This window comes from Solea senegalensis, linkage group LG11, assembly GCF_019176455.1.
Source record: "Solea senegalensis isolate Sse05_10M linkage group LG11, IFAPA_SoseM_1, whole genome shotgun sequence".
NCBI lineage: Eukaryota > Metazoa > Chordata > Actinopteri > Pleuronectiformes > Soleidae > Solea > Solea senegalensis.
In genome coordinates, this window is record NC_058031.1 from 3345362 (window position 1) to 3369233 (window position 23872).

At 43.0% G+C, this 23872-nt stretch overlaps 1 protein-coding gene across 7 annotated transcripts in view; it reads left to right on the forward strand.

Moving 5' to 3' along the window:
- Positions 1-23872, forward strand: part of LOC122777375 (IQ motif and SEC7 domain-containing protein 1-like) — a 119394-nt gene that overhangs the window by 61879 nt on the left and 33643 nt on the right. The window contains exon 1 of one of the 7 annotated variants that reach the window (XM_044038575.1): positions 969-1749. The exons of 4 other annotated variants lie outside the window; for them this stretch is intronic. In XM_044038575.1, the coding sequence (XP_043894510.1) occupies positions 1673-1749 (77 nt within the window). In that variant the 5' untranslated portion in view covers positions 969-1672. Of the gene's footprint in view, positions 1-968; positions 1750-4460; positions 4553-12588; positions 12762-23872 lie in introns of those variants that run through there. 2 more of the 7 variants (XM_044038574.1, XM_044038579.1) reach the window with 2 other exon arrangements.

The following is a 23872-nucleotide window of genomic DNA, read 5'->3' on the forward strand; positions in this document are numbered from 1 at the left end:
TCACTGGCTTTAAGAAAACACAGGAAATGCATGTTGTGCCATGAGCTGCACTGGAAAGACTCATGTGGAGATGAACTGTCACACGAATCCCATCTAACTCCACTAATTATCCTGTAAATATGCATGTTTGTTTGTTTGTTTGTTTGCTCGTCTGTGTAAAATCTGCCGGATTAAGTCGTGTTTGGACACTGACAGAGGCTGAATATTGATGAGAGCACCATCACCCCTGAGACACCCCCCTCCCCCCCGTCCGCGCCGCATTTTCCCACGGCTGCCGGGACTGGGTGGCACTGCGGAGTGGCACTGCTGTACCTCCAGGCAGAGAAAGAGCAGCACTGTGTTCAGACGCTCTACACCCTGCTTCTTATTCAGCAGCAGCTTGTGTGCATATACGAGTCGTATGGTTGGTTTTACTGAAGCACTGCAGAACTCTCCCTTCATCCAGATTTAGATCCTTTGCACAGAAATAGAATTTCCCTACAGTCTCCATTCATGAATAAATCACTTTATTGACCATTACCTGAATATACTAAAGCACTTTAGGTGCTTTTATATTTTTCTACGACCTTGTTGAGTCAAATAAAGCTCAATTTCCTCACCCTTTTTTTTTGTTTTTATTAACGAGAGCGCTTGAAGCTTGTATTTATTTGAACACATCTTGTGTGTATAAACCCATGTGGTCATACAACATTTTGCAGCAGCCCCTCCCCACAGGAAAGGCAGACCAATCGCAGCAGGGCTGCTCTGCGAGGCTTCCATTTGAAGCTTCACTCGTGTGGTAGTGTTGCCCGGCAACCGGAATCAGCACATTTCTGGGAGGTCCTGCGTGGATGGCAGCAGCCGTAAGAGAGAGAATCAGAATGAGAGAGCGCGAGCGAGAGTGAGAGTGAGAGTGAGAGGATCGGGGAGAAGGGGACAGAGATAGGAAGGAGGAGAGGAGGCTCAGGGTTTCTGTGGAGGAGGAGGAGGAGGAGGAGGATGGAAGCTGAGCTGCATTCATAAAGTAAATCGAGAAAAGACTTATCTGAAAGTTTGTTCTCAGGAAAGAGGAGGAGATGAGGCGGATGATCTCTGTTCAAACGGACATGAGTGAGTTTTGGAGGATTTCTCTGTGCTGTCACTCATTCTTCTACCTGTGCCGGCTGGAGAGGTGCAGAGCTTCGGATGTAGCCGTGATGTCTCAGAGGATCCTGGGCTGACATACTGTGTGTGTGTGTGTGTGTGGAGAGGGACTGGCCACAGAGGACGGACTGACAGACTGACCTGGATACGAGCTAAAGCAGAGCCAAAGCAGCCAATGTGGAGCTTTTGGGAGGAGGTGGATCCTGAGCGCTAATACTGGATCCAAATCAGTCCCACAGAGGGTTCCTGCGCTGACAGGCCCTGGATGGTGATGACTGTGGCAGGTCCAGGAGGTGATGTGGTTGTTCTGGGCGGGTTAAACTCAGGTTCTCATTAATTCATCAACGCGGGCTGTCACTGTGTCAGTGTGACAGGGCCGGAGCTGGAGGAGGAGGAGGAGGAGGAGGACACGTCAGGGAGGGATTCACTAGCTGGAAAAACAGAAATGAGCAGGCTCCCGAGCTCGTGGTGCCATGGTGCCTTTTAACTCCGCCGTATTTCGCTGCTCCTCTTCTTCTTCCCCGTCGACTTTCTGTTTTTGGAGCTGAGGATGTGGAAGTTCAAAGCTTTCTGCCTCGATTACTGGCACGTGCTGTGTTTGCACCCGCACAACAACTTCTACAAGAGGTACGTCACACCGAAAGCATCGCAAAAGGGCCCGACTGGGCTCATTTGTTGTACGTTCTTGAGTGCTGTCAGCTCAGCGACGCAGCGACGCAGCTTCCTGTGTTGCTGCAGTAGTCGTACTCCAGCGCATTAAGCAATCGGTGATGTTTTTAAAACGACACAGACACAGGGACGACGGATTGATGGAGGAACTGTTGTGGTGCTCGGCAGTGTGTGTGTGTGTGTGTTGCTGACATACAGGCTTGTGTGGAGGAAACATTACTCAGTGGGCTCTGCACTTGGAAATATCTCATTTGTGTATGTTTTGGTGCTCCTGAAACATTCATTCATCTCCGTCCCGCTGGGACCTTTTTCCTCGTTCACCTTTCACCCACTGCATAATCTATGCCTCATTACCGAGTGCTGCAGCTTCACAGCTCACGTCAAGTTTATGAGTTTACGAATCCGTAATGTGTCAGTGCGACGCGCCGCGTTTAATGTGGCGTGTAGAAATAATCGCGGGAAATCAAAGAAGGACGCCAATTAGAACGTGTCACTGCTGAGCGATCACGTTTCCATATGTTTGAATACCTCGTTCCTTTTTATTCGCAGCCTTCAGGTATGTAAAGAAGGTGCACTGTGTAAAGGAGTCGTCCACCCATCCCACCCCCCCCTCGCTCTGTTTTATTGCTCCCTTATGTGTTTTACTGCCTTCAAAACACAGATATGATAAGTGTGATGCTCCACATTCATTACACAAGCGTTGTTAGACATTCAGAGTGGATGCCAATGTTTGGATGTTGTTTATTTACCACGTGCATGACCTCACACGTGTATTTCAGAATTGTCATACACCATATTTTTCTTTTCTTTTACCAGTATTTCCATCCGTTAGTTTCCTCCTACAACATGAAAACCTCACTACATTACTAGGGTTGAGTCAAAAGTGTGGACCTGTGGAAGAACTTGGAGGCACCTGCCTCCTGGCACAGCTCTATTATGCTAATGGGGATTCTGAAGGTGAGCCCCCACTATGATTCATTAATAATGCATCACATATTTAGCTGGCAACTCCTCTTTGAACGTAAGCTTCAGGGAGTTCCCATCCCAGTTGGTGCGTCCTCATTCCTCATTATAACGGTATCATACTATAGTGATGATATATCCACTGTACAGTAGCCCATAATAGTAAAATGGTACTGTATTCATAATTTTAGGACTAGTAAACCGACAACTTGATCATCTATTGTTTTTTTTTTTGTTTTTTTTAAATAATAATTTTAATATTTTTCACTGCTATTGGGAAGAGGAAGCTAAAGTTTGCAACTGCTAAATTAATCGCAGAAGGACAGTGTACGTGACAACACTGCGGCCTTGGGTGTCGTGAAAGGTGCGATGGAAAGTTATTATTATATTATGTATGTATATATATATAAAGATACATGTGTATGTACATATATATATATATATATATATATATATATATATACATGACAGCTTCTTAAATGTGAATATTTCTGCTTTTTTTTACATTCATTGCTATTTTAAGGCCAGAGCTCCTCTAGGGCTTAAAAAAATGAATGGGTGAACAGATTAGTAATCGGCGTAATCAGTGATTAACTTCGTCAACTTCACAAACGTTCGTTCACTGATAAACTGGTTCCTCTGTTTTCACATTTTCTTTCGGACACATGGTGATTTTCTCTTCTTCTTTTTTCCCCTCCGCATTCCCATGAACAGCTCATTACTTGTCCCTCATTTACTGGAACATGCCGGTCATTGGGTGTAACTCATTACATTTCTTTGGCTACACTGTAACATACTCACTTTGTATCCCGGGAAGGACTGAGCGCGTGTTGTTGCAACAAGGTTAGTGTAGTAACTCAAAACAACCTCTCCCAGCTGCTGAACTGGGGTTCACCTTCCCTCCCGCGTGGCCTTCCCATCCAGAGCAGCATGACTTTTGGACGCGGGCCAGACACACACACACACACACACACACATGCTACACTGACCTCACCCACAACCAGTTAATGTCTAGCCCTAAACTTAACCTCACCACAATTCAAAATGTTAGTTTTAAACTCATCGAGTTCCTCAGAAATTTACGAGGACGACTGGTCCTGACAAGGTCAGTGTTAATACCAGAAAAGGTCTTAAGGTAACGAATGCAAGAACTAACTAACTAACAGCTTTTGTCACCTTGACATAAATATAGGCAGATCAAACACACAACACAAGCCCTGCCCATAGGCTTTGGGGAGCTCACATCAAGGGAGAACCAGATGAGTGAAAGATTGTATTGGACGGCACCAAAAAAAAAAGAAAAAAGAAGGGGTGTCTGTCTGGAGAGAGGAGAAAGAGGACTGGAGTTGTGGTTCATTGTGGGTGGAGAGCTTTTGTTCAGAAGAGCGATGATTTTTCTTCTGCTATAGAGTACATACTGACTGACTGGGCCTTTACCTTACTTGGTCATCAGGCAGCTCGCTAGAGCAGCAGCAAACCCGAGCCCAACATAAACCAGGGTTAGGGAGAACAGACAAAGTAACTTTAGCAGCAAAAGAATGAGCTTCGTTGTGGGTTTTCGATGGAAAGTAAAGGATGTGGGGTGTAATTTGTGGTTGAGAAGGGAGTGAGCACAGACTGTACTTCTTCTGGGGAAATTACTGCAGTTTTGTGTTTTTAAAACTCTTCACTTTTTTTTTTTTTTAAACTTCCCTCTGGTGCCATGCACATTTTTTTCGGGCATGTCCCATGCCTCCGGTGATGTCACTGCCGTGTGGAATGCCATGTGGAAGTACTGCATTACCAGCCGAACTATAAGGTAGGAGAGCATCTGGCGTGGAGACCACTGTGGAGAGCAGTGGCCTGCCGTGTAAGTGGTGGTTGTCTTTTTCCCTGACTGACCGCAGCAGCCTGTGCAGATATTTCTGACGTCTTGACTGATCAAATAACATTCCTGTCTATATGCACAAGCTTGGCGGTTTCCCTTCAGGAACCATGGAAATATATTATCACTGTAGTGCACAGCTGAACGGGCAACAGTTAAGTCATTTTCAAGGTCTTCCGAGGCGGTGTACTTAATCAGGGACACGTTTTTTAAGGAAATAGAGTCTTTTCATTCATCCTTTAAGCCTTATTAGCTTTTTATCTTTGTCTTCCCATGAACAGCTACAGCAGGAAGGTCTTTAAATCTGTTATGCACAAAAAAAAGATTATTCCTTTTAAATCCCATAGACCTGCTCATTTCAGTTCCTTCCATTGTATCTCTCTGCTCCATGTACCATTTAAACTGTACCTCACACTATGTAGACATGTTCAAACACATACTACACACTTTATATAATACCGTATGTCTCTTTCTCCTATTAACTGCTTTTTTTTAGACTCCTTTTTGGTTTGTTTTTCTTTTTCTGGGGCCAAATTATTTTACTTTTTTCACTGCCAGGCAAAGCAAATAAGCAATCAGGGAGGTTCATAGTCATTATGTTGTCCGCATACCCGAAACATACAGTATATACACTACTTACAATGTTCTTTACGAGGATGTTGTAAACATGTTTGAGGCTGATAGCAATCTGCGCGCAGTAGACGCTGTTATGCAGATTGTGTCCAGAGTTTATAAAGTCCAAATGTAAAAAAGTATTAATGCTAGAAGTGAAACCACACTTGGAGATGGTTTGAAATTAGATTTCAAATTAGATCCTGGTGTGAACGCTCGCATATCAAAGTGTCAAATGAGTCAGAGGCAACCGTTTGTTATGACGTCACTCAGAAGAATCTGAACTCTTATTTTCAAGCCTCCAGATTCGCAATTTGGCCATCACAGTTTTAGCAATCGGAAGTTCAGAGGCTTGAACTTGACGACCCGTTGGACGATACCAGCTGTCAATCACACTGGCGTCCACTCATAATGTCTCAAATGTGAAAATAATTTACAAAACTGACATCACGTGCTGCTAAACAGGACCACACTTTTCCCATAGACCCTTTTTGCAATCAGCAGAGTCGCCCCCTGGAGGCTCTTACTTATATTTTCCCTTCATATTTGGCTTCAGAGGAACCTTTTTTTCTTAAAAATACAGTGCGTTTGCAGCCCGAGTAAAGTGACTGTCGTTTGTGCACGTACAATTGTTTCTATGGCAACCCATGCAGGTTAGTTGGTGATTTGATTATGTCCTTAAAAAAAAGTTAAAAAAAGTGAACCTTACTGAAAATGTCGCTCATACATGTTATCTTTAAGTTAGTCTTTAAACTACAATATCGCACGACGTGTGAATCGTGCAGCAGATGGCACACGGAGAGACTGTGTGCCGTTTACTGGGTGTCCTGTGTGCCTAATAAAGTGGCCAGTGGGCATATGTCAGGCATCCTTTAGCAGTGACACCTTAGACATTGGGTTACATTTGATCCAACACTGGTTCTGGCTCAGAGAGCACGAGGACAGGAGCATTACTTATTTAAAGTGTGAGTCCGTGGAGCTCGTCACCCGCAGTGGAAATCCTCGGGTACGTGGGAAGAGCTGGACAACTCCATCTGACAGAAGTGGCGTATTAAACTCCTCCTGACAGAGCTGCGCTGCGTCGTGATAGAGGTAAACGCTCCAACATGATTTAAGGCTGTTATGGCTGCGCCCAGGGAGATGCAGATTAAATGAGACGAGGGTCTGACCTCTCTGTTGGGCCAGTGTTTTGGTACGCTGGCTGTATGTCAAGCAAGACTTTCTGTGAGAACGGGTATGAATTAACTACTTGCAATGGAACAGTAGCGTCCTGCCAAAAACGACCTTGCAGTTCCACTGTGGTGAGTGAGAAAAGTAAAGAAAAAAAAGGGTGGAAAAGCTTAGACGTGTCTAGGACAGAAGCAGTAATTCTGGTCAGAAACGTCCAGATGATGGAAATGTGAAGAGGCTGTTGTGTGGTTCTCGTGTTACAGTTCATCCTAACAACTTGTTTTCTGGTTTCCAAAGTCGATTCAAATATATGACAGTTACTTTTTCCAATTATGAGTCAACATATCTCTGCTCACTCACTGACTCGTACATTTTTGGGGTTTTCTGGCACTCGTGCTTGTCCAGTGGAAAGTGGGTTTATACTGTAACATTCGGAATCCTCTGGATTTTTTCCGTGGTCTGGCTTTTGCATGGGATGATATATCATTATGGATTATTTTTTTTATTATTATTATTATTTTAGTGTCCATGACTTGAAAAAAGAGCCCGGTGCATCGGAGGCTGAAGTGACATGTAAAGCGTTGCTGGCTTTTTATGATCCGTGCTTAAGTTGCAGTCAGAGTCCACACTCACACTGAATAATTTATGGCCGTGTTTCTTCCAGATGGACACACAGAGGATGTTTCTTCTCTACATTGTGATAAGATCTGTCTCTTTTATACAGTAGTTTGGCTGTTTGTTTGTTTTTTTAGAGGAAATATGATCGTAACCAATGGATCAATCATCAGTATGTTGGAGGAAAAATGAATTATTTTGTTAGTTTGACAAAAAATTTACTTGTTGGTCTGGAATCAAATTTCTCAAAGACGGACTAACACACCCAGATAATGCAGTAGGGAGTCACGTTACTGTTGCGTGTGTGCGTTCAGTCACACCCACACTGGCCTAGGCGCTCTGTGCATGTTTGCTTTGACCTGGAAATAATAGAGAAAAACATGGCAAAAAAATCTTGACCGGTGCGTTTTTGAACTTATGAAAAGACCATTTTTAAGCTGATTTTTTTGTTCTGGGACTTACACTGTGTGAAATTCAGCAACATCGATGTTGTGAAGCTGCGTGTTACAGCTGCATATACCTCAACTACTGTTGACGAGGGCAAGGTCGTCATAGCACGGCTGCAGGAAACTGCCAGGATGTCATTTTATACGTGACACAAACAAAGCAGTCGAATCAATGAATCATAAAGATGAGTTCGGTGCGGACTCTGTCTGAACGGGTTGTGATTCGGCTCGCGATCGCCGGCTTTCAGCATTGCTGTCGCCAAATACACCAGACTTTAGATTTTAGATATTCCCTTTGCTAAATGTTGGAGGTGAACGCATGTTTTCAGGATTTTTAAATCTTTTTCAACTCATCTACAGTTCGTAATTGTTCGGTTTGACTCTAGTGCCGGACGTCGCGCTATCGTGACTCTTCCAGTGACGACAATCAGTGACCGGCAGTCTGTTGACGGCACGTTTTAGTATCGGCTCAGCTCGCTTGGAACCACATCACACCAGGTACCTGGTACTATCCCGGGTATAGTCGAGCCAAGCCGAGCTGAATCGGGTCGATCTGTGTAGTGTAGTTGTCCTATGTTATTATTTTACCTTCTGTTAAAATGGAAATGATTTTACACACTGAAACCTTTAACTGTGGCTGCACAGAGTTGCAACATCATGTGTGAATGTGTGTGTGTGCAAGAGACCCGGCTCTGCTGCGCTCACGTTACACACAGCACAGTTTCTGTAGATGTGAAGACGGCGGTTTGTTTACGCTCATGCTGGAGAATGTCACCCCGCAGAGCGCCTGCTTTTCATGTTCCGTGTGTTTGATGAGGAAAATCCTCACATGCAGAAATCCAGGTCATCCAGGTCGTAATCGTCTTCAGTAGTTCACGTAAAAGTCCATATGTTAGTCCATAATATATCTCTCTGTATCATCTGAGTGATTGTATTTATGTAGCAGAGCCAGATAATGTGTTGTGTTAAAAGCTCAGAGGGAAACAGGCGTTTCTTTCTCTTTTCTTTTTTTGATGACATATTCCTTTGCTTCTCTTTGCAGCGCCTGCCTGGAGAATAATGAGTGTGTGTGTGCTGCATTAACTTATGTAATGGTAGCGAGTGAGAGTAGAGGAGGGGTGGGACGGTGGGGCCGTGATGGGGAGGAGGGGGAGCCAAGAGAAGAGTGGATGAGCTCATGCTGGTGCACTGCAGCTCTTGCACACATGCTCTGCACCTTGTGGACATTTCTGCCATGTGCACAGATGCATGCACATGTGACGTTCGTGTGCAGTAATGTGGCTCGCCGATTCGTTCACGTCCAGCTGCACCGCAGAATGAGAAAGAGCAGCTTTTTAATTCTGCTGCAGAATCTGGAGACGGGCGTGCGTGCCCTCTCGTCTCTACCGTAAATCTCTCTCTCTCTCTCTTTGCTTTTGAACGCGTCCTGCACTGGACCTGGGTTGCTGTGGAGGCGCTCAGCTGTGAACAAGCTGAGCCGTCTCAAGTGTCCGCTCACTCCCTTTCTGTGACAAACCGGAACCTCGTTTGTCCACAGCGTGTGTCGATTCATGCTGTAAATTAGCGAGATGAGATGAGGTCAAATGATGGGAGCGTTGATAATGGCACAACAGAGCGTTTAAGCTCCATCTCGGTCCACAATTAACAGGTGAATAAGTGGATAGAATAGTGCTGTTGGCAGAAACGTTGGAACAGCGCTGTCTCTGTGCCGTGAGACTCAGATGATAAACACTCACTTTCCAGATGGCACAACAGGTTTCAGCTCACCTAATAAAAACCGACAGCTGCTCATATCTTAAGAGTGTGTTTGCCATTTTTGTCTCACTGTAAGACGAGCCTTTTTCAGCTGGACATAGAGAAAATCAGCGTTTTTAGCCCATGTGGACACAGGAGGTGCTGGTTTACTGCTGCCTCATGTGGAACGTTTGTGTCTCTGATTGGAACTTGCTGCTCATTTTTCTCTTTGGACTTTGGTGCAGCGAGAGATTGTTTTTTCTCAAAGCCAGAGAGGAGAGAGTTAGAAAAACACCTGTACAAACAAATGTTATTTGAAATATGTTTAGTACTGTTCACTAAAACTTTCAGTTTCTTTTTAAATTCTTACTACACCATGTTAACGTGAGGTAAATTGTAAATAACTGCCAGATATTGAAAGTTATTCTGTAAAAATGGGCAAAGGCGCTCACTCGCGGGACAGTCTTAGGTGATAAAGGGTTAATACGACAGGTGAGCCTTGTTATCAGCGAGCGTCTGTGTGTCCTTAGCGCTCTCTTCAAGGCAGATTAAAAGCACGAGTCATCATCTCATCAGTAAATATTTGATCGTGACCTAGTTTGTTTTGTGAGCGTCGCGCTCGCAGACGACTTGTGAAATAAGCTCATGTCCCAACACGAGGGAAATAACCATGTTGTGAAGCTGGTAAACAGTCATTAAAGTGAAATGTTTATCCTGAGTGGATTAATTGCTCCAGGCTGCGAGTAGTTTTTTCTGTATGTATATCCTCTCATGATACAGACACATAACAATATTTTTCTCAGCCAACCACAGTCACTGTTGCCTTGACAACTGGCCTCGGAGATGCGTGCACGTGCGTGCAATTGTGATAGATCCTGCTCCCGGTCTATGAGGTGCTGTCCGCAGAGACGCATGTAAGGCCTCTCTATTAGTCAGGTTCTCGTGTTTCCAGCACTGTAATTCATCTCAGTGTAGGAAATTAATCGGCGGTGCACACAAGTTGAATTATTGATAATTATCATCGCTCTGGAGGTGGTGAAAAAAGAAATCGTGTGCGATAGACGTGCCGTCGCTGTCAGAACTTGACAGTCGTCTTTCAGAGTGAGAGCCGCTCAAGGCACCAACTGAAGCGGCGTCTCCGTCTTGGGCCAGATGAGACTAAGTGATGAAGCCTGTCACATCTTAAAGACCCTGAACATGTCCTCCTTCAGTGTAAATGAGCTCCCACAGGAAGGAAACACAGATTAAAGTTCCACTCCCTCTCTGTCTTTCATATTTTCCCCCTTTTTTTAAAAATAAAAAAAACAATATCCCTCCCACTTCTGCTCCACTTTACATCCAGTTCCACTCTTGAAACAGACATGTGGGAGTGTTTGGATTTGTGCACCACTGCCATCTGTTGGCAAAGAGCCTTCAGGGCAGAGAGCAGCCTCAAGGTCTGAGAAAATCTCCTGAGACCACTTGATAGAGGTCTTACATCAATCAACCTCCCACTGTGGCTTTGGCTAAATTTCTCCATAAAGGAACTGAAGACGTCACCCATTAAACGTTGTCTCTGTCTTCTTACGGCCAAATGAGTCCAAAGTCCAGGGCAGAGAGCTCAGAAATGAAACAATGGGAGACTTTTCATGTCCAATAAATAAGAAGCCTTGAATTCCACTCGTGGTGAGTGTAGAGAGGAGACAAACGGGGACAGATGTTGACTCTTGTGTCTGTCTATTCTCTCACATATTCTCTGCTGTGGACATTTGCTGCCAACGTTTAATATAATCATGACATTTGATGTGGAGTTTTGAGTTTTGTCAGGTGCAAAATACACAGAATACAAAAGTATCTGCCTCAGAAGGATACCACTACGTGTCACGCATGTTTTTGTCAGCGATGGTGAACTGGTCTGAACTGGTCTGAAGTGGTCTGAGCAGGACACAGAAGCAAAGCAAACACAGAGAGGTGAAGGTGGGAAGGTTATTTTATTCCTCAGAATAAAATAAATGGCTTATTTACTGAATCAGGTGGATTTTATGAGATAAAATGCTATAAATTATGTGTAATAATGTGATAATAGATTGTCATTGCTCTTCATATTTAAAGAGACGTAGCCCTGTAGAATACACTAAAGCAAAAAAAACAACTATAAATGGAGTGAATAGTAAAGATTGTCTTTTTTAGGCATGTCTAAAAATATGACACGATGACGAACCAGGGCTATCGTTAGCATTTCCCTTCTCCTAATGCTGAATGATATAAAACTTCTCAGCACGCTTAATCAGCGCTTTAATCGTGAGCCACTGCACCTGCTCCTACATTACTGCCTTTGGTTTGCGTCTTTGTCCTGAAAATGTGTCTTCACTCGATGCAAAAAGCTCTGCCACTTCATTTAAAAGAAAGAGAAAGACTCCTGCTGTGAGGCTGCAGTACCCCTGACAGAGAGAAAGAGGGAGACAGAGAGCAGGACTGTAGTTAAACCAGCTCTGTGTTGTTGATCAAAATGGTCAAAATGTTGCTTCTCTTCACGTCTGTAAAACAAGTGCTGTGATATCGTTTAGTGTTTACTTTAATAAGAACAGCGACGCTCGGCTGCTTTGGTCCTCACTAATGCGTACGTGTCTCCTGTCAAACCTGTCTTTGTGAGGACATTTTGACCGGGGTTAGGGTAAGGAATGATTTATGGCTATTTTATGGCATCTTGTGACACTCGAGCTGAAACAATGAATCGATTGCTAAATACATCAAAAACTATTTTGATAATCGGTTCGCGGTTGTTTAAGCTTCTTAAATGTGAGTATTTTCTTCATTTCTTTGCGCTGGATAACAAATAAATCATCAAAAGTGAATCAGTTTGGTTTGTGGACAAAACAAGACATTTGAGAACATCATGTTTGACGAACACTGATCAACATTTTTTAAGGTTTTCTGACCAAACGATGAATCGAGAAAATAATCGACAGATTAACCGATTATGAAAATAACATATATCGTATTTATTATTATCCTATTGTTTCTTTCTTATCCTTCTTGAGTACTCGGAGTTGCACGGACATATTATTAATCCGTATGCTCTCTGTCAGATGTGTTGATCTATTGTGAGTTTGTGTGTGTGAGGATCTCTCCATGTTTCCTGAAGAAAAAAAAGGAAAGAAGGAAAGACTGGTGACCTTGCAGAGCTACAACATGCAGGCGCCGCATGTTTCCCCACATTGAACCACAGACACCAACACTGCAGGTGAATAAATGAGCGCGGACGAGTGCGGAGGCGTGTCGGGACTGAGCGACTGAGTGTCAGCTGGTCGTGAAACAGGAAAGAAAAGAATGAAAGAGAGAAAGAGGTTGAAAGGTAGAGCGAGGCCGTGCAGGGAGAGGGCTGTGTGTGTGTGTGTGTGACGAGAGCCTCCTCTTTTCATTGATGTTCAGAGGAATGTGCTGATTAGTGGAGACAGTAAATCAGTCAGATGGAGGTTGACGCTCTCCAGTAAGCACACGGTCACAGCACCTCTGTGTAACAAGCAGGAGAGACCAGATCTGGGGTTTTATTCTGGCCGGGCCAGACCGCGGACAGATGTGAGCAGGTAGGTGGTCTCGACTGAGGATGTGTGTGTGTGTGTGTGTGTGTGTAATCTCTTTAGTTTACAGCTGCTGTTTACATGGTCGGACACTACAGGTGCTGCGTGTGTGTGTGTGTGTGTGTGTGAGAGAGAGAGTAGAGCTGAACAGTAATTGGTTTCCACTGCAAACGCTGCCATTTAATTGTTCTGTTGTATGTTTTTTTACTTGACTTCACGATTCCTGTTTTCATCCTTGCATTAGAAGTTAATAATGTGATCCAGTCTCATAAAGAACCTAAAAAACCAGCAACAACAAACATTATGTTATGATATGTTGAGTTATATAGAATTGAAAAATGTTATGTCTAGAGCTGCAGCTGACAATCTATACTTATAATCATCCTGTCTCTGTCTGTGAAAGAAAAACATCTATTTTTATATTCTGTTCTTATTCTATTCCTATTTGTCATTCACTAAAAAGTCTAATTGAATCAAATCTAATCTAAATGTTAGTTGTTTGCTCCATAAAAGGCCCTGTTCTTAAATATTCAGTTTACTGTCATAGAAGAGCAAAGATATAATTCACATTTAAGAATCTGAAATCAGAGAACACAAACTCTAAAATGAATTTAGTAACTGATTACAAATCGATTAATTATTGCTGCCCTCTCGATGTAATTTATCAAGCTACAGTTTGATTATAAAATGATGATTAGTAACCACTTTTGAGTGGTTTTATGTGAAAAAAAACTCGACATTTTGGCCTGTGGGCTCTTTATTTGACATCTTTGTCTTCATATAATACACCAAACTTTATTCCAGTTGTAGTTTTTGCATGGAAAGTGTGTGACAGTACGCTGTTGGTGATGACGTAATGATGAGTTACCAATGTCACTGTTGCTGTGAAACAAGACACGAGAGAGAGCGACTTACAGTTGGAGTCAAAATACACATTTATCATTTATTGTGCGTCTGAACCGGGCCGAGCCTCCCGTTTTCCAAACCCTGGCCCGTGGTCCACGGCACATTCCTCCCGATTGTCCGGCTCATCTGATTAACGACGTGTCAGTTCATGAAGAGCTCTGAGTGTGTGTGTGTGTGTGTGTGTGTGGACCTGCTCTCATTAGACCTGTTAGCTCAGCGAGGCCGTCATTAGAGCCGATGAGACCGCGCGGCGCGTGAGGCGGCATCTCCCTGATCAGTCATCGTGTATACGTGAGAATACAGAGGCGCTCTGTGCTGGACGCATCCACAATCTGCTCTCATCACATGCAACTCACCCTTTCTTCTTTGTCCTTCCCTCCCTTCGTCCGTGTCCTCCCTCCCTCTCTCCCTCTCTCTCTCTGTGTCCTGTGTTACACTCCCATCAAGTCACATGCTACCTTGTTGTCCTGGTGCAGGAGGACGTTGCCAAGTTACGTTTTGTGGTGACAAATAAAACATTTCCGTCTGGGGAGAATTGAGCACAGTGCAACAGCTTTTTTATAAACGAATTATTTATTACAAAGAATTCCTCAGTGTTTCATCAGTCTGCCATGTGTCCATACGGCCCACAGTTGAAGTAAGGTCTCGGAGCTGTGTTTAAGCGACGCTGAGGAAAACGAAAGCGCCCTCGCCTTATTTGGAACAGATGTTTACGCGGGTTGAACAGGAGGCGGACGATAAAGTGGACCTGTCACACTCAACCACTGGCCCCACTTTAGCTCCAAACACATGGACGGATTGTACGAGGGGGAAAATGATCTCATCCTATTATCAGGGCTGTTTTTTAGGACGTGACTGTGCTGTGTCGCTGACTTTCCACGTTCCTCCCTCTGAAACTGCTCCTCCCAGCTGTGGTTTGTGATCATCACCCGTAAGATTGTTGCCTCGCGAGGTGGACGCGCCGCAAGCCTGGAGATCACGAAGCTGTTCCAGGTCGGCATGCGATATCTGGAAAAAGACGGCTCCAGCTATGATAAATGAAGTCATGTTTAATAGATGTTTTGAGTTCAAAATACACAGCCTGGAAGTTCATCACAGCATTTGCAGTCATTGCTGGATGGTCCAGCAGAGGGCGCACTTGTGCATCAGAAAAACAAGAAGGAAGGTTTTGCTGTGAAAATGGAGGAAATCAATTAAGATGTCAATTTTTCCCCTTATCAAACCATGTTATTGGAGATGAAATGGTGCATTACATTTGTTCATGTCTATGTTAGCAGTGAACCCAAAGCGGGTTCATTAGAAGACATTATCCCCATTTATCACAATATTTTTCTTAATATTTTGCATGTAAATGCTCTTGTAGAAGCTGGACGTCCGTATTAAATTAGGAAAAATGTGTTTTAGTCACATTGTCATGAAGAATATGAAGCTACCCTCAACCCTGAAGTGAAATCGTGACATCGGTTTGGTAGACGCTCGCTCTAACCACAGCTGCAAAAATCACGTCTGCTTTGATCAGATCACTCCGCGCTACGTGCTGTAAAACTGTAGTTTCTTCAAGCGTAGAATAATTATTTATGGTTGAAGTAATTATGTACTCCATCCAACTTGTACTTTTTTATTTTTCCAATACTTTCGTTGCTTCAAATCAAATGTTTCATGGCTGAGATTCATTCCGCAGCTGCTCCGTCTTAAGGACTTTTTATAAGGACTTTTTTTGAAGCATCAGTGGAGGAAATGAATAGGAAATTGACTTCTGGAACCAGAGCCATTTCACTCTACATCTGTGTTTTATGTTGTACAGTTTATTAATGTTTCAGGTGCGATGCTCGGATGGGAGACACAGACACAGACTGTTAGATAAACAGAAGACTGTTTGTCTTAATTCCTGGGCTCAGCGTGAATTCAGTGGTGTCACCTTAAATTGAGAATAACGTTGACACCTACAGTAGAGCAGATGACGGCTCTTTATCCTCCAACTGTTGTTTCTATCTTCACCCCGAGAGAACTCCCAGAAATCAAACTGTAACTTCACTAAAGACGCGGCCGCAGGAAACGACCGCCGCCAAATGAAGTCATAGTTTACCATGAGGGTGTGAGAATTACTCCCTCCTGCTTTTTATTGATACCTGAGGCTGTGAGGAAGTCTCGCGTGATTAAAACGACAGAATTTGGACGGGATTTGTTCAATCAAAGGAGCCCAAACCCACCCTGTTAAGAACACACACACACACACACACACACACACATCAGTCTTCTGGCGACATCTTCATCTTCTCAGGCAAATTTGTAGGAACCTCAGAAAATGGGCGGGTAGACAAACATCCTCGCTCTGCCCTCTGATATTTCCACATCCTCAACCAAGCCCATTTATTTTGGAAGCGGACGCAGAGAAAAACCAATAAAGTAAAGTATCAGTGTTCACCGTCTGCTGTGTTTCTCACACTGATGGAAACTCTGTGCTTGTTAAAAACGGACCGACTTACACACTTATTTATTATTTAACTATTTTGTTTAATAGATTCATTAAACTTCACAAAAACGTCTGGATGAAGCAGAAACGTCGCGGTTTCCGCTTCATTTCCATTCATTATTTGCTTAACGTCACAGTACAACAGTAGCACTGTGGTCATCAGTTTGTAATATTGTGTATTATGGGTTTTATCTGTACAGTAATCGCCAAGTAATAACAATAAAAAGTGCGTGTGGAGGTGATACACTGATAGTAGTCCACAGTAATTCTCATTACCATGCTATTACCTGGATTTGCTTAGGAAATATCATTACTGGAATAACTTTCACACATTTCTATTGTTCCACTATTACCATTGCGATGAAATTTGCTTTAGAAATAAAATGGTATTACCATAATTTATACTATACTGCAGTGTGAAGGGACGCTGGAAGTCTTTCAGTGATGTCATCTGGCTGTTGCTTCTTCTTCTTCTGTGGTTTAAATGTAGACAAATGAAGCTGAAGGCGTACAACAACAGTCAAACTTACAAACAACATCACATCACGTCTGTGGGAACAGTTTTAAACCGACTTTGGTGGAATTTGGTGTAAAAAGGTGGCAGTCAAAAATGGACTCAACCATCCCTTCTTCTTCACAAGGTGCATCCGTGTTTACTTTTATAAGAAATATGAAAAGAAGACATATTAAATCATCAATCCCATGACTTGTATGACGAGCCCCTGCTTGTGTGTGTGTGTGTGTGATACGCAGAACCGGCTGCATAAAGGAGCAGTGGCGTTATCGCGTGTTCTCAGGTTGCTGCGACAGGCTCCTCTAATAAGTTACTGCAGGACTAAAGATCAATGGACCCTGCAGCCTGCAGAGACCTGCAGTCAGTCAATAAAAGTCTCCCTGTTATGGAGCATACATCAAACTGCAGAGAGGATACAGGGCAGCAGAGTTAACGTCCATTCTCTGCACTGATTCATTTATTTGTTTGTATTAATGTTATTCTTTTTAATCACGTCTGGTGTGTGCGTGTGTGTGTGTGTTGTAAGTAGGGCAGCAGCTAACGACTCGTCTTCTTTTGTTGTTGTTTTTTGGTCCAGAAAATAGTGAAAAATGTAAATCTGTGTTTTACAAACCAAAGATAATTTGTTTTTCTGAGGATGAGCAGATACAATATTCAGTATCAGTACTCGTCCAGTACTGGTCCACAATCGCCAGATGGGATATTTGTAAAAGGAAAACCTATGAGATATCGCATTTAACGACATCTAACATTTACGATATTATAAGCACAGTGTGAATCATGTGACAAGTGTAATTTTGTACATGGGCCGTATCAGTTGATACGCAAGGCTGTGATGTTTTAAACGTTTTAAAAAGTGGTATTGAACCATTACTATTAAAAAAAAAAACAGAGAATATTCATATTTAAGGATGTTGATATAAAAAAGTGGCACAATTAATGTGATTTGTGTTTCCAACCATCTTTAAATCCATAGAAATCAGTATTTCTATTCATGGTAATGGACAGATTCAGTTTAGTCACCTTTTAATGACTTAATTTACTTCTGTGACTGTTTTGATTTAGAGACCCCTAGTGGCAGACATGGCACACTGTGCTTTTGAGAATACTGAAGAATAATCGATTTCTAATGAGCTCAGACGTACGTTTTAAATGTTAATGTCGTGTCACGCTGGTTGCTGGTTCTTGTCTGTGCTGAGTTTTCTTCCAGTGAGCTGTTGGAAGTGTGAATATGAAATGGAAGCCAAACAGCATTCGCTGCTGTTCAGTAGTTGGTCATAGAGATGGTAACTGACTCCAAATTCCTCCGCGTTAATACCCTGGCATCTTCTCAAGCGGGAGTCACTGAGTGGAATGAAACAATAAACACGGACGGCGCTGTTGTGTAAACCCCTTGTTCCAGTGGTGAATATAATGAATTTGAGTCCGCTTGTTTTAAAGCTCCGGCTCCGTGTCCTGACTCACCCTCCTGAACGGGGGCAAATGTTGAAATACAAGATCTGCTGACTTGCACCTTAGCAGGTCTCGGGGAAATGTGGTACGATTGGAACCTGCACACTCAGGATATCTCGTTCCATTGGAATATGTCAACCCGAAGCCGTTTCTCAGCTCTGCCGTGACCTGCACAAAACGCTCCCTCAGCTTCCCGAGGAAGAGGAATGTAGATCACATTGTATGGCGGCGGCGCGCTTTTGTTCTGTGATTGATTGCTTCCTTATATTTTCTGGTGAACGTCTTGGTTTCCCCCTCACGTCCTCACAATGCATCCCGGGTCACCGTCAGCAGTGAGGACATAAACAAGAGCGATGGGAATCATGAATTATTTCTTTTTTCATTCTGCTCTCGTTGTTTAGGTTCGGCCAGCTGTGGCTTTTTCCAATTAATATTTAAATGCAAACGATCGGGGTTTTTTTTATTTGCAGCGCGGGCAGAAGTTCTCGTGACATGGAAGCCAATCCAAGTTTTCTTCTCTCGCTTCTTTGGGGAGTTGGTGAGAGATTCAGAGAGGATGTTGTTTTTTGCTCGAATGTGAGGTTTTGATAAAAAACAAAAAGGGGGAAACACGCAGTATTTCCTTTGACACATGGGAACCTGATGCAGCAGTTTCACCCAGATACTGATTTTTTCAACATTTCCTGGTGTTTTTAATGTATGCTGACAATTTATTTCCTTTACTTTTTCCCATGTCTGTTACTGAAACACTGTGTGGCACATAACAAATGACATACTATACTATAAATGTCCCATTTAATCGACTTAATAAAGGATAATCTGATGTTATATTATTATTTGTTACATGGTGCCTTGTAAGCCTGTGTATACTGGGTTCACACTCAGTGGTGCAGTGGTTAACCCTGGTGCCTCACAGTCAGAGTGGTTTTTAGATCTGGTGCTACTAGCATGTGTCTTCTGGAATCTGATTGCATGTGTATAGTGCGAAGTGCGGCTGTTCACACCTGGCAGTGAAATGTGTCCTCGATGCATCTCCTGTGACCACATGACACTGGATGTGGCTCCTCACGCCCTGTATTCAAATACACATGTGTGTGTGTGTGTGTGTTCCCAACAGCAAAATTATGAATGAGTCTGATGTTGTACTGACGTGTTTACACGTCATATTCTACAGACAGAAGAAAACATCTTTGTTTCTCACAGATCTGCGCACATATCACACCGTAATCATTTCAAATATGTTTTTCAAATAAAAATGAGCATAATTATGTAAAAATGACCGTTCCCTCTCATATTGCAATCACAAATTCAGTCCACATAATTAGCTATTCGTTCAAAATCAAAGTCCCTTGCGCTGTGTAACATGAAATATGAATAAATCACATGGTGATCAGTTAGGCTGCAACAATTATGTGATTAATCCATTACTACAATAATTGTCAACTGTTTTGATCATTGATGAATTGTTTTTTTTTTAAAGAATTAAAACAAGCTTTCTGTTTTTTCAGCTTCTTAAATGTGAACATTTTCCGGTTTCTTTGCTCCATAGAACAAATAAATCATTAAAAGTCATTGATTTTGCTTTGTGGACAAAGAACATTAAGGATTTTCAAACGTTTTTTGACATTTTACGGAGCAAAAAATGAGAAGGTTTTCGACAGATTAGTCGATTATGAAAATAGTCATTAGTTGCAGCCCCGGTGATCCGTGTCAATATTATATCAGTGGCCACACAGCGTATAAAAAACACAGAGAATCTTCAGCTGACGAGGTGGTCTCTAATTGTGTTCATGCATGTGCAGGAATGTTTCCACATGTTTCCTCTGAACCACCTCTGAATTGAATGTGGTTCCTGTGATTGGATTTGAGGATGAATACAGGATGAACTCGATTTATTCACTCAGGATGGATCTTAGTAGGCGGTCTGAATGTGTGAATAACCTTGTGAGCATCAGCTGTAACTGGCTCCAGCTCCGGCATGATCACCAGAATATAAGTGGAATGTACGTTTAAATGAAATATTACATTTCTTGTGAAAATGTTGTCGTTTTTTTTTTCCCCACTTTTACTACATTTTTCCGTGATCCACGACTTGAAGGCGCTTTCTCCCCAAAATAACATAACGTTTCCTGAATGATTCTGTCACTGTCGGACTAATGAGGGCCATTAAAATGAAATACGCGTTCACGTCCATGTGGAGCAGAAACTGAAAGAAAACTTCAGTGTTCTTTATGATGCTGAACGCACACTGCGACAGGCCTCGGGGGTTTATGGGCCACGTGTCTGTGCGTCCCATCAAGAAAGCAACAAATAAAAACTTTGCTCTGAGTCTGACATGTTTGACGCGCCTCAAATCCAACTCTGAAACGGCAGACATGAGAAATGCAGCCTTTTATGCACGGTGCCAACGCAAACAATGGTCTGTGCCAGTGTAGACAGCCGAGCTGGGAGGCTCCCTTCAGGGCTCAATAGCCGCAGTGTTTGTGCTGTGGGCCCTCGGATTCCACGGCGGCACCGCTGGCTTTGCCAGTGAAGGGCAGCAAAGCACAGCTAGTAACTGGAGTCCGGGCTGCGGAGTGAAGGCGCTGAAGGAAAGCAAAGCGTGCACTCTTGATTAGACAGCTGTGTGTGGAGAGGTGAGTGATGGTGTTATTATGCAAGCCGTTGCAGTTTGAGTATTGTAGGAATGTGGCATTTCTGATGTGTGTTTCCTCCCTTTATCTGTTTCCCCTCAAGTGTAATCTCCCCTGGCAGCACATTAAATATGGTTCTGTTGTATAGACAAGGTGTTGCTGAGAAACTAATTTAGGCTGGTGCATCTTTGTGAAAACTCTCGACTTGACGATTCTCATGTTTTTGCGTTTCCATTAGTGATAGTACCTGGTATCTGGTGCTTTTTTTGGTTCCTGCTCTGGTGAGGTTTCCGACTGAGCTGAAATGTGACGTTGACCGACTGCCAGACTGTCGTCCCTGGAGGAGTCATGAGCGCGACGTCCGACAGGAATCAAACCGGACAATGCCAAACTGTAGATCAGATAAAAAGACTTAAAAATGCTGAAAACGTGTGTTAACCTTCAACATTTAGCAAAGGAAATGTCTAAACACTCAATATTTAACAGAGGAGTCTGGTGTGTTTAGCGACAGCACTGCTGTGACTGTGTCAGATGGAGTCTGAACTGATTCTAATTTGATTCTAGTTTGTGTGTTTGTGTCGCTTATAAAACAACGTCAACGACCCCGCCCACATGGGAGGTGGCTATAGTAATGGAATACGACGTGCCAGACGTGTAGTGCTAGAACTGCATCATGGAAAAGCACAAATGGAAAATTTGACTGCAAATTAATATTTATTATCTTTTTATTTTGGTCTGTTGCGCCGCCCACTGCCAGCCACCCAATAATGCAGCTTGGTGCACTGTGACGCACAGATTGCCACCAGAGAGCACCTAGATGCAGGAAAGAAGAAAGACCCAAAAAGCCTCACTACCCCTCTCAAAAAAGTCTCTACCAGAGGAGAAGACGAGTGAAAGCAGAGAGGAAGTTGAAGACAGATGCAGCTGTGGATGATTTTCTTTCCACACAGTAAAGCAACACTCCCCGTCTACCCCTCACTCATGCACTTTGTTGGTGGACATTTTACACATGTAATGTTTTTACACTTTGTTCTTACTGCCTTGTCTTCACGTGATAATTATCTGCTGCTGCAGAGACACCTTCACTCTCAGCCTCTGTCTCTGTCAGACAACCAACGCAGATTAATTCAAACTAAAATAGGTTCAGAGTGTTTAAGTGCCTCGGAGTTACAACATCCAGCTCTTTATCAGCAGCATGACACCGTATAATGATTAGCTGGAGCTGCTAATGAAATCCGGGGAGTGATTTGGACGTTGGAGCATCACATGGATTAGTTCAATATCATTGGCAGTTTTTTCAGTCTCTGATCACTGATGCAGTCGTCGGTGAATGGAATCTGATTGAAACAGCATTGATTATCACTGTGAGCCTTCCAGTCACTTTACTCAGTTCAATGGTGTCATTTAGCCTTGTGGCTCCAAAGTGACTGCATTGATAAGCATACGCCTGCACACACACACACACACACACACACACACACACACTCATATATGCATGTTTCTATAATTATTTTAGGAGTGTGTCTGGTTTAGGTCACATGGTTTGAGTGGTGTGTGTGTGTGTGTGTAGTGTTTGGTAAATGTTTTACAAAGTGATTGATTGGCCACTGTTGTGTTGTTAGGTAGAGAATGTTGAGGAGATTTAATCTGTAATGTTTATATTGTAAGGTGACGTGTTATATGATTATGTGCTCCATTGATTAGAACATTTAATTTGCATAAACGGCTTTTGCATTCATTAATTGTATATGCATTTCCATATACACTCTCAAGTCGCTTTAAAGTGGCGGAAGTGTCACTCGCTGTGGTCTGCTGCTGCTGTTTGCTTCAAGGTTTGATGTGTTGTGGATTTAGACATGATCTTCTTTGTACCTTGATTGTAACAAGTGTTTTTTGGGGGGAGATGCTGTTGCTTTTTTATAATTTCACACCAGTCTGATCTTGTTCCTCTGACCTCTGACATCTACACACCATTTTTGCCGGGCAAAACTCACTATTTTCTTCTTTTTTTCAGTCCATTCTCTGTAAATCAAGATATGCAAAGCCCAATAGATCGGCTCATCGTCTGGCACCAGCAGCCATGCGGCATTTAAAAGTCACTTAAAATCACCTTTTTTCCTCATTGTTGATGCTCCGTTTGAACTTCAGCAGGTGAATTGAAAGAGGTTATAAAAAGTAAAACTAAACCTTGGGCAGCTGTTCCGCCCGCAAAGCAAAACAGTTTTTGTGATAGTCGGTACATCGTCAAGTGATTGATTTTTTTGTTTGTTAAATGCATTGAATTGAACACAAAGGACAAAGAGAATAAATGAACAGAGTGTTCGATTGGAATCCTTTGTCTCAAACGTTGACTAACAAACGGGACACTCAGGTATATGAACTACATGCCTGAACGCATTGAGATGCTGCCATGTGATTAACAAGCAGTTACATATGTGTACCTAATAAAGTGAATTTATTTATTTTTTGCATTAAACCAAATCATTTATAACGTCTGTTATTATTATTATTGGAACTGAAGTTGAGTGATGACAGACAGACAGACGTGCTGTGTCGTTGTGTGACTTGAGACAGGTGTGAGTCGTCTGCCACGGCCTCAAATAGACTCTTGCAGCGGTCCTCCCTCCCCCTAAACCAGATCAGACTGGTTTGTTGCATCCTGGTCACAAACATCTGACCTCAGTCATCCTGAATGACATCAGTGTCACATGTCTGACCCCCCCCCACCCCCGCCGTGTAGTATTATGCCTCACCAGTGGGTGGCAGTGTCCGTCTGAAAGCACAGTGTACACACAGTGTACTGGCTCTCTTCATTTACGGTCTCTCTGTTTTGTGAGTCCAGGCCGTGGCGTCATGATCCTGTGACCATCGTGACGACCACGAGTATTTATACTCACTGTGGTCTTTGTCACATTTACTGTCTGAGCTTCTTTTGAGACCAAAACCACCACAGACACACGGTCCTAATTCTTCTGCCATTTTCCTGCTGGCCTCCATATTTCACTGTGTCACTGAAAGACTCGAGCGGCACACCAATCTGCCACAAAGGAGCGGATAATGAGATGAAATCAGTGGCTGTTTTTCATCTTAATGTCAATTCTGTCTCTTTGTTCTTTCCAGTATTGTTCAGCTGTCTTTG